Below are 11,423 nucleotides of genomic sequence, written 5' to 3'. Positions count from 1 at the left end.
TTTCCTTAAAGGACTTTCTCAATGTACATCAACAACTTGAGGAAAAACACATGTAAACGAAAAGGTAAATTAGATATGAAGTAGGACAATTAATGCATGCCTTTCACGACTCTTATCAAAGCACAAATTTTCAGGCTTGGGGTTTTCATGGAAGGACCCCCCGCACCCACTCAGAAAACCCACTACTATATGTATGTGTGTGTGTGTGTAGAGTTAAAGACCCTTGACTTCCCCCACTTGCACCTCATCACTCCTTTCGGTTTTTCTATAATATTCTGCCCCCACCCATACTTGCATTACAATAGCCAGGTAGATTAATCAAATCCCAAACATGGCTTCCTCTTCCTTAGCTTTCCCTTCCCTTCAAACCCAATTCCAGTCACTAAAAAAGCCATCGAGTCCCAAGCCCTCCACTCGCCGCTTCTCTGTCCGTCCTATCAGATCATCAATATCAGAAAAACCATCAGTTCCAGGTCCACCCTCTACTGTTTCACCATCTGAACCAACCAAACTCCCCATCCGCAAAATCCCTGGTGATTATGGGCTCCCTCTTATTGGTCCCTTTAAAGATCGCATGGATTATTTCTATAACCAAGGCAGAGACGAGTATTTCAAATCCAAAATTAAAAAATACCGATCAACGGTGTTTAGAGCCAACATGCCGCCCGGTCCTTTTATTGCTCCAAATCCACACGTCGTGGTTTTACTTGACGGAAAAAGCTTTCCGGTTCTATTTGACGTGACCAAAGTTGAAAAGAAAGATCTTTTTACAGGTACTTTCATGCCTTCAACAGAACTCACTGGTGGCTACCGAGTTCTGTCCTATCTCGACCCGTCCGAACCAAAACACGCCAAACTGAAACAACTCATGTTCTATCTACTCAAGTCACGCCGTGATCACGTAATACCTGAATTCAATGCCAGTTACACAGAACTCTTTATGAGTCTTGAAAAAAACTTGGCTCTCGGAGGGAAAGCTAGTTTCGGTGAAGCTAATGATCAAGCAGCTTTTAATTTCCTGGCTAGGTCTTGGTTTGGTACTGATCCGGCAGAGACCACACTTGGCCTTGACGGACCCGGTCTAGTTGCAAAATGGGTGCTCTTTAACCTTGGTCCAGTGCTCAAACTCGGTCTTCCAAAATATCTTGAAGATCTTACCGTCCATTCCTTCCGTCTACCACCATCACTAATTAAAAAAAGCTACCAGCGTCTTTACGATTTCTTCTACGCTTCGTCAGGCTTCCTGCTCGACGAAGCAGAAAATTTAGGAATTTCACGTGAGGAGGCATGTCATAATCTTCTTTTCACCACATGCTTTAATTCATTCGGTGGGATGAGGATTTTATTTCCAAACATGATGAAATGGCTAGGCCGGGCGGGGACCAAACTCCAATCTAGATTAGCAGAAGAGATCAGATCAGTGGTCAGATCCAACGATGGAAGTATTACAATGCGGGGCATGGAAGAGATGCCATTGATGAAATCAGTAGTCTATGAAGCACTCCGAATTGAACCACCAGTCTCGCTACAGTTCGGTAGAGCAAAGCGTGATCTGATAATTGAAAGCCACGACGCTGCTTTTGAAGTCAAACAAGGGGAGATGTTATTCGGGTTCCAACCATTCGCTACCAAAGACCCGAAAATATTTACCCAAGCCGAGGAGTTCGTTGCTGACAGATTTATTGGGGAGGGAGAGAAGATGTTGGAGCACGTGCTGTGGTCTAACGGGCCAGAGACTGAGAAGCCGACGTTGGAAAATAAACAGTGTGCAGGGAAAGATTTTGTGGTACTCGTGTCTCGGCTGTTTGTGGTGGAGTTGTTCTTAAGGTACGATTCATTCGAGATAGAGGTTGGTACGTCGCCCTTGGGAGCTGCTGTTACGGTTACTTCATTGAAGAGGGCAAGTTTTTAGATAATCGGAGATTTTTGTGTCTTGTGAGGGTAGTTTTGGGAGACGAGTTCTTATAGTGTATGATAGTGGGCGGGGGGGACATCAATCTCGTGATGTCGAGGTCCTTTTCTTAGCTAATTTAATTGGAAAAAAAGAGATATAACAGTGTACCAAATGGTGAGCAATAATAATGAAATGAAGCAGCATCTTATTGTTGGAGAAAAATATCTTCAAGTGTATAGTACTGGTGGTGATCTGATGGGGGAAGTGGTCCTTTCCAACTGCTTTCTGGGGCTGCTACTTGCTTTTCTGTATGTGCGCTGGACAGAGACTTTGATGTTATTTGATAGTTTGTATTTATTTAACTCGTGTAGTTGGCGTGGCAGTGATGGGGACAAGTGTTCATATGCCAAGTAACGAGAGGCGTTCCAAAGCTCAGAACACCATTCTACGTTTTACACCACCAGTTTGATTTTGAGAGTTTGTTTAGAAATTGAAGTTCAATGACTCCTGTCTTCAATTGACTTTTCCGTGTATTTTTATTGTTATAATGGTTGCTTTTCAAAGTTTTATTGTCCCCGTCGTGGTGGCGTTTTGCGTTCTGTCAACAATCTTAAACGCAGGATGCTCAAAGTAACTCAAGAAGGCTTTGAAAATCGATTAGATTGAAGTTTAAATGGTACACGTTTTTCGGGTATGGAGGAATGAAGACTTGAATTGTATCTCCCACTGTGACAAAATATTTAGTCATGAAAGACATTTTTATCTGCCAACTAAATCTGAAAGATTGTTGGAATAAAGAAGGAAGTGAAAACATGTAAAAATCTCCAGCAACACTTTTCTTGGATCGGAGAACATCCATTAGAGTATGGTTTTTATTTTTTTCTCACTTTCAATCGTGAATCATATGAATAGCAGCCGCTCTGTCTTTCTTTCTGAATCCCATTGAAGCTTTCCTAAGATTTCAACCAGAAATCTCCAAGCAGCAAAGCATTAACCGCCGGATGAATTAGCCTTATCCATGGAACCTGCCAAACAATTAAGCATGTCTCTGTCTAAACCCCATGTCAGATTAATTCCCACCATGCAAATCTTGTATTCAAATTCAATTGTACATGACAACATCCTGGAAGTTGCGACGGAATGGTCTTACGAAGGGTCAAATAAATTAATTTTATTTTAACTGGATAATTGAAAACTAAACAATGATAATCGATAGACCAAATTTTTTAAAAAAATATTACTATAACTTGTGATTTTCTTTCAAAAGGGAACAAATAAAATTCAATACAAAAAAATCTAAAAAAATTAGTCTAGTCCAACTCAGAATAGCATGACAAATACATAACCCTATAATTAGTATTCCGCTAACTTGGATTGTCCCACCCACCACATGTTCCATGTCATGAGATCATGATAACTCTTTAATAAAATAATAAAACTTGTTTTAAAAAAATCATCATCAAAAAATAAAAGTAAAAAAAAACAAACAAATAATATTAACTCGTATTAATTTTTTGAACCTGTGACCATAGTTATTAGATTGAAAGTATCCTATCTGGATAAACTATGATGCTCAATTCTCAATTAAGTATTAAAGGATAAAATTAAAAAAAAAATTAATTGTATAAAAAGATTCAAAATAAAAAATAATGATTAAAAGAATGAGGATTAAAATTAAAATATAAAATAAAATTTATTTTTGATTAAAGGATGAAATTGAAAAGAAAAATCAATTTAACAAGAGAATCCAAAAAATAAACAAGAAAATAAAAATAATTTTTTTTATTGAAGAGTGAAGTTGAAAAGAAAAAAAATTCAATAAAAAAAATGAAAAAAATCAAAAAAATAAAGAACAAAATAAAAAAAATATCCCAAAATGAGATAGAATGATTAAATTAAAAAAAATAAAAATATAATAAGAATAAAAATTAAAAGTTAAAAAAATAAAAAAATAAGTGATTTTCAAAAAAAAAAAATTGTCGGTGATAACAATGCCACTGCTAACCATATGTATCAAAAAAAAAAAAGCATTGTAATGCTTCTACCAACATAAGAAAAAGGAGGGTTTTCGCTAGAAAGTGCTCAACCATTTGTTTTATATTTATTTAAATATCATATTACTCCAACTAATATGATAATAATAATTATAATAATAATAAAATCATTATAAAAATATAAAAAAACACTTGACGAAAAAACAGTGTCGATATTTTTGCTTTCAAGAGCTTGATGATTGTTTCAATGTTTTTTTAAATTACAAAAATACTTATCTTTAATAAATTTAATAATATTAATAAATCTTGTGAAAAGATCTCAATGTTTTTCAATAATTAATTTTAAGTTTTTTTATATATAGAAAGAATAAAATCATAAAAATATTGTTCTAACAAACAATGTGTAGTGCCTCCCCTCCTGTTCTATCCTCTGTTAATTAATATCTTGACGGTGATTTGGTGGGAATCGTTCTTCTTCCTGGAAAGGGCTGGTTCTCCTTTATCAGATGTTTCCAGGTCTGGGAAAATGGGTTAAAAAAAGGGTCAAATTAAAGATCATTTTCAACTGGGGGGCTGGATGAGATTTTAGAAGGAAACAAATTTAAACACGCAAAAGATTTTGAAAATCGAAACTTTTTATTAGATCCAAAATAGTGCCAGTCAACTGTAGATGGTTTGTTTATTAGAGATAGCCTTGTCTATCAAAAAAAAAATAACACTGTTTTTGTTTGCAAATGACCCGGAGGAGATGCTGCTATCTCTTGTTTTATTGCACCCAATGTTTAACGTGCCTTTTATTTTGGCTGACTCTAACGGATCACGATCTTGCTTTTCAAATAATAATAATAATAAAAATCGAATCATGTGATCATTCTATGTGCATGGGCGGCATCATGTCCCCTGAGGATGGGAGCCGGATGTTGGGTGGCCCGATGGGGCTGAGGTAGCGCTGATGCAATTCAATATAAATCAGAGTTTTTAAACGTGGCTGGTGGCTGGCCGGTCCAAGACTCGGATTCTAAATTTTGATTGAGTTATTGAGTCATTCAAGTTAATTTGTCAGGTTATTCAGTTCTTGATTTTTTTTTTTAAATTGATTTATTTTAGAAAATATCAAATTTTAACTTAAAGAAAAAAAATGATTATTGATAATAATTACAGCAATCAAAAAAATTAAAATTGATGTCAAATTAATTTCATTTCATGGGGATAATTTGACATAAATTTTTTTTCTTTTCCTCACTCAAGAAGACAGATCTAACCACATGAATGTTTTTAGGTTTAGCGGTGATTTCAATTTGTTGAGTTTTTTTTTCTTTACGAGGGTATTGATAAATTTATCAAGATGTTCTAGATATTTTCTAGGTATTTTGGATCATAATAGGTTTAAAAATTATTTTTTAAATCATAAAACTGAAATTCTTTTTTTTGGACTGAAGGTCATTAAAATCTGTCAAAACAGATTACCTATCATCTTTGTAGTTTTGTTTTGTTTTTTTATAAGCTTATGTATATGCGTTATCAAAGTGATTTTAATGTTTTCTAGGCATTCTAGGCCAGAATAAGTTTAAAATGGTTTCTTAAATAATAAAACAAAAGCCCTGTTTTCTAGAAACTAAAGGTCGTTGACATATGTCTAAATAAGCGACTCATCATTTATTCTCTTTCTTTCTCTTAAAAAAATAAAAAAAATAATTATAAAAAATAAAGATAGGCCTAGGCATACGGGTCAAAAAGGCCCGTTTGCCTAGTCTCCTTTTGTTTTGTTTTTTTTTTTATATATTCAATTTAAAAAATTAATAAAAGAATCATTGAAACCACTTTAATTCATAAGTCGGGTTGCAAGTTTAGTAAGTTAATTTATTATATCTAAATTATTATTTATTTTTTAATTTAATGCTTTTACTATCCCTCAATTAAAAAAATATAATTTTATTATTTGTTATCAATTATGTACTTTTACTATATTAGCACCATGGTCCTCTCATGTTTTTATTTATTTATAAAATAAATATTTGATGTAAAAAAATTATCATGCCATATATTTTCATATAATTAAATGAAAAATAATTTATGGGATAAAAAATTATGAAATGCATAACTTGCATTGTGAGTTTATTTTGTTGACTCCAATTTACTTAGTTTTTTTAAATAAATGCTATTTTTAATAATTTTATTAAGTTAATTCAAAATTCACTTTTAATTTGTTTTTAAATTATCCCTATAAATTTTGTAGGTCAACACATATTAACTTAGATAAATCAAACATTTTTTTATTTTAATATTAAATAAAAAAATTATTTAATTTATAATTAAGATCTTTTTTAGAAGATGCTTCACCAATACCAACCAATAGTGTAGTGCACCAACCAATAGTGTAGTGCAGTACAGTAACCAAGTTTATTCTATTTTTTATATAATATTAATTAAAACCAATTAATTATTCAATTGAAATATTCACACACATATGAATTGCTAACTATAAAATCTTATAAGAAAATGAAAATTCCATAAAATATGAAATAATAGATTTAAAATCGATAAAGCTAAAAAAGAAATAAACATGTTAATTGTCAATAATTTATTTGTTATATGATTAATATAATAAAACATTATCAAGTTTTTATCTATTTTAAAAATGATTATTGTTTGCTGTGTTTTTTAAAAAATATAATTTGTTTTACGTAATAAAGGGGGAAAAAACCGAACAGCCGTCCAATAGCTGCTGGACATTGGATGGTTGAGATGGTACCACGAGCAAGGCGTGTTGACAGTTCACATCTAATCTAAGCTACCATAAGACAGCTGTCTGGCAAGCGTTGACTGCGCTTTGCATGATTAAAACGGACTATTGTCTTGTGATTTAAGCAAAGCTCAGTCTTGGAGAAACAGGTCTAAAGCTCAAGAAAGCTCTCTGCCCGGCATTATAGGAGAGCAGCATCATGTGAAGGTGTCACAAAATTTCCAGTAACCACCGTTGTCATGTACGCCGTGTGCGGCGCGCTGTTGGCTGATTCAATGAAAGAATGACCAAGACAATCCTGGTAATTTGGGAAAAGAAAAACAGAGGTACAGAATGATAAGCAGCGGTGCCTTTCCAAGCCCAACCAACGAGCTTAAACAAGGAGATTTAAGGAAGTGGAAAGGACAAAACTGTTGAACGAAACGAGCTTACAAAAGTGTACATTGATGGTATCATAGGAAGAAATGAACCTAGACTTCCCATCTCAAATCACTTAACTATAACGTTATTTAGCAAATTGCTTGAAGAAGGTGAGCTTTTTTCACTTAACCATGGATCTTGGACAGAAACAGGTGAATTATGATTGGCCCTTTCCGTTGACTTTTTACTGGTCTGTGTCTGCAGCACAAACAAATCTCTTCTCTCTATTTCTGTTTTTTGGACTGTGGAGTTTAGAGGCTTGTCGCTGACATTAGATGAAGAAGAGCAAGGGGAAAAATCTAATGAGATTGCGCAATTTGTTTCCTCTGAAGAAGCCCATCTACTAAGCAGTACTTGCTCTAGTTCTGTTGCAACTTCCATCATTGAAGGCCTCATGTCTTTATGAAATGCAAGGCACCTAAAAGCCACTTCTGCCACTTTATGCACTGAAGAAAAGGTCCAAGCATCACTATGTAAATCAAGGAACGGATCGATGATCTCATCCAATCTCCCCCTGCCAATCCTATCAGTGGCAATAGCAGCCAAATTCACTTCATTCTGAGGCCTGGAAAAGTCCACCACCTTCTTTGCTGTAATGATCTCAACGAGAACAACACCAAAGCTGTAAACGTCACTTTTGTCCGAAAGATGGAAGTTTAGATGGTACTGAGGATCAAGGTAGCCTGGAGTTCCTTGCGGGACAGTAGAGATGTGTGATATTTCGGTCATGCCATGTCTGGAAAGACCAAAATCTGCAACTTTGGACCTGAAGTGGTAGTCTAAGAGTATGTTGCTCGACTTGATATCTCTATGATATATCGGGGGATCCATAGCAGAGTGGAGATGGGCTATAGCTTTAGCAGTATCTGTAGCAATAGCGAGGCGAACAGGCCAGTCAAGTCCATCACCCCTCTCTCTTTGTAAATGCTGGCACAATGTCCCATTCGGCATGAATTCATAGACAAGAATTTGCTCACCATTTTCTATGGAGCAACCTAAGAGGCGGACTAAATTCGGGTGACTCACAGAAGAAATGAGCTTGATTTCGTTCATCACTTGCTCAATGTTGTCCATATCTCCATGTTTGATCCTCTTAATGGCAACCCATGAATCACTGTTGAGTTTACCGGCATAGACAGTTCCATAAGCCCCAGTTCCAATCCTTTGTTTCTCAGAGAAACTATTTGTGGCCTTCTCTATTTCTTTGTAGGGATAGATGGGAATGTTGATGTCTGCAGCTTCAGCTAGGTGGAGTTTTCTGAAGCGTTTGGCTTTTGACTCGGAATTCCTCCGTATGATACAGCAAAATAGACCCAGACTGACCCCTACTCCAGCTACAACGCCTGAGAAAGAATTTCAAAATAGAGGACTGCAATTTAAGTTGTGATAAAACAAAGTTTCCCTAAAATCAGCATTTGCAGAAGATAATTTGCATGCACTCCCTACTAGAGCCTAAACATTCTTTTCATCACATTGAATATTAGTGAATTGTTCTTTCTAGTTCAGTTACAGTTGATAAAAAGAATTAATTACCTCCAAGTAAAACAGCAGCTCCAGACCCTCCTCCACATTGGCCAGACAAATACTTTGCAGGATTGCAACCTGCAGAGGCTTTGACATCGAGAAAACTGCCTTAGTAAAGCAGAAAGTATCGTTGTGAAACTTCAAAGAATTTCTAGGAGCCATATCTATTTAATGCATTCAAGGTTGTTGTCATTGACATTTCGCTTTAGGTTTTAACGACTTGACTTGGGTATATCAATGCTAAAGAGTCAAAATACCATTGGGGCCACTAACTAGTACTTTTTGCCAGGGGCATTGGTAATCATATCACTCTCAACTATGAGATAAATCCTGTTAGTGCTTATAGCTTAGCAAAAGAAACAGCTATGTACTGTTAGCACGCCCACTCTGGTCAAGAGACCAGAATTTTGTGTTTGACTCTAGTTGGATCAATTGAACAAGACTCGTCTTGATAAACAATAAAAGATACCTTTGTTTGATTATGTTCTTTCTTTGAACTCCGAAGAAGGCATAGCAAACAAGAAAAATTATACGTACAAGCTGATAACTTCATTTCAATGAATGAGCATAAACTCATTTTATTTATTGACTTTTTAATTACTCCTAATTTAAACACCTCCTTAATGTTTATACACACATGGCCTTTTCAATCAAAACAAAAATGTTGAGAACATTTAGTTATAATCACTATTATTTTAACGAGAGTAGAGGACCATATGATGTGATGGGCGAACTAATATTTGACCTTGGGCAGCTAGGAAAAAAGAAAAGGCTGGTAAATTAATTTGGTAATTAGTACGTTCTGGCAACCAAAACTGACCTTTCCGGCAGCCAACCCCGGCAAGATATCCATCACCAATCAGCCCATCTCTGCACTGGCACCGAAATCCTGACCCTGCAGGCGATTCAACTTGAGTACAAATGGCATCCTTAGAGCAACGGCAGTCCCCTTGAAGCCACCACCACAGCTCCATCATCTGAATCTCTAAGGAAACACCAGAACCAGTGAAAGACTCTGCCGATATTGATGACAAAAGATACTGGCACTGGCTAATATTGGCCATGTTATAATCAAAGAAACCGTTTGCTGTAACCTCCTTGGAGAAACAACTTAAGCTGCTGTTATTTGAACATTTAAGTGACTCGAAATGAGTCTGCACGTTTATGGAAGGTATATTGCATGGCGAAACTGCAGAGGTACAGTTGTGTAAAAGAATTGCGTTTGTTGATTTTGGAGCATAGTGTTTGGTAAAAAGATTGTCGAGGGCTTCGAGAGGACGGTTACATTTGGGTTCAAGAATGATCTTTATTGAATTTAGGCCTACAATCTGGACTGGAAACTCATTGATAAGCATTTCACCGTTTGGGCTACAATTTAAACGGATATCACAATCGGCAGAGAATCCAAAAGGGTATGGAAGATGGTTGGTGCCACATGTTCTGTTGCATCTGAACTTGATGGAAGCATGAGCTTCGGTTAATGAAATAGCAAAGATTGCTAAGAAGAGGATGGTGTGTTGTTGAAGGATCATATTTTTATTGTGCAGGCGTCAAAGAAATTAATCACCTGAAACTGGTTTGGAAAGAAAGAAATAGTGGAGACGATTGAGTTACGCTATTCAAGGACTAAGGTTTGATATTGACTAACACGAATTTAGAAATGGATGACAGTAAGGAATCTATGCGTGAAGAGATACAAAGAAAGAAAAAAACAAAGAAAGAAAAAAGGAGTTTTCTTCCTTTCACATTTCTGTTTATTTGTCCCTTTCTCGTACTTCTGATAATGAAATACACTCCCGAACGAAACATTTTCCATTGGCGAACGACCAAAACATACTTCAACGGTTTAATCTATCCTGTTTGGTATTTTGCTTTTGAAAGAAAGAATATTCAGAATACCTGATGCATGAATTTTTTTTTAAGGAAAATATACATTTTTTTAAGTTAATTTAACTTTTTCTTGTTTTTATTTTTTATTATTATGCTTTTCTAGTGTTTTTCATATTTGAATATGATTTTTTTCTACTTTATTTTTTCTATTTAATATTATAGGGTGTTTTAGTTTTCTTCTAAGTGGAAAAACCTTTTGCCAAGTAAAGATATAAAAGAATAAAATTAAGTTTTTATTTTTATTTTTATGGTGTTCTAGGTCTATAAAGGTTTTGATTTGTAGCAAACTCGTTATTTTTTACTCTGTTTGTGTTAATTGATATTAAAACCTAATAATACATGATGATTATTTTACTTTGTTATGTGTTGCAAAACCAGAAAAAGATTATATAATATAATATACTTGTATTATAGTTGATGAGAAGGTTTCCTCTCAAGAAAAAAACTTTCATGAACTAGTATGTTTTTTTTTTTTTTTACATCAGTTGCTATCATTTTAAATTTTAGTGGTGAGATTTATGATAGGATGCCCATATAAAGATATTGTATTGAACGCATGATGAGATAGTAATTCATGTAAAGGTGTTAAGAATCTAATATAAGATAACTCACATATAAAAAGATATTTTTAATGAAAGGTAATTTCTAATTGAAAACTGAACTTGATGACAAGTTTTTTTTAGCCTAAAAAGTTGATGAGATAGTAATTCATGTAAAGGTGTTAAGAATCTAATATGAGAAACCATCTAGGTAGTGGCCAAGTGGTAAAGACTTGGGATCAAGGGGTTTGTTCCCTCTGTAGTTTCAGGTTCGAGTCCTTGGTTGCTCATATGATGGCCACTGGAGGCTTACATGGTCGTTAACTTCAGGGCCCGTGGGATTAGTCGTGGTGCGCGCAAGCTGGCCCGGACACCCACGTTAATCTAAAAAAAAAAAAAAAAAAAAAAAAAAAAAAAAG

At 34.9% G+C, this 11,423-nt stretch overlaps 2 protein-coding genes across 3 annotated transcripts; one reads left to right on the top strand and one right to left on the bottom strand.

The window, feature by feature from the left end:
- Positions 1 to 214: 214 nt before the first annotated feature.
- LOC105120671 (allene oxide synthase, chloroplastic) lies at positions 215 to 2,463 on the top strand. Its single transcript, XM_011018968.1, has one exon. The coding sequence runs from the start codon at positions 332 to 334 to the stop codon at positions 1,910 to 1,912; it is 1,581 nt and encodes a 526-aa protein (XP_011017270.1). The 5' UTR covers positions 215 to 331; the 3' UTR covers positions 1,913 to 2,463.
- Positions 2,464 to 7,017: 4,554 nt separating this feature from the next.
- LOC105120670 (wall-associated receptor kinase-like 14) lies at positions 7,018 to 10,393 on the bottom strand. Of its 2 annotated transcripts, none has more exons than XM_011018966.1 (3): positions 9,396 to 10,393; positions 8,585 to 8,662; positions 7,018 to 8,394 (listed from the first exon to the last, which is right to left on the bottom strand). In XM_011018966.1, exons 1-3 carry the CDS (start codon positions 10,105 to 10,107, stop codon positions 7,121 to 7,123), a joined length of 2,064 nt encoding a protein of 687 aa, XP_011017268.1. In that variant the 5' UTR covers positions 10,108 to 10,393; the 3' UTR covers positions 7,018 to 7,120. The 2 variants fall into 2 exon arrangements, with proteins under 2 accessions (XP_011017268.1, XP_011017269.1); XM_011018967.1 differs by having other exon boundaries at positions 8,585 to 8,653; positions 9,396 to 10,392.
- Positions 10,394 to 11,423: the final 1,030 nt, after the last annotated feature.

Source organism: Populus euphratica, unplaced genomic scaffold (assembly GCF_000495115.2).
Source record: "Populus euphratica unplaced genomic scaffold, PopEup_1.0 scaffold6.1, whole genome shotgun sequence".
NCBI lineage: Eukaryota > Viridiplantae > Streptophyta > Magnoliopsida > Malpighiales > Salicaceae > Populus > Populus euphratica.
This window is presented reverse-complemented; position numbering and strand designations above follow the sequence as displayed.

Excerpts from the sequence above, each read along its gene's own strand:
- LOC105120670 (XM_011018966.1), bottom strand. The coding sequence starts at position 10,107 with ATGATCCTTCAACAACACACCATCCTCTTCTTAGCAATCTTTGCTATT. Across the intron at positions 8,663-9,395 it reads CGGGGTTGGCTGCCGGAAAG|CCTCTGCAGGTTGCAATCCT; the intron begins GTCAGTTTTGGT and ends TCGATGTCAAAG. Across the intron at positions 8,395-8,584 it reads AGCTGCTGTTTTACTTGGAG|GCGTTGTAGCTGGAGTAGGG; the intron begins GTAATTAATTCT and ends ATTCTTTCTCAG.
- LOC105120671 (XM_011018968.1), top strand. The coding sequence starts at position 332 with ATGGCTTCCTCTTCCTTAGCTTTCCCTTCCCTTCAAACCCAATTCCAG.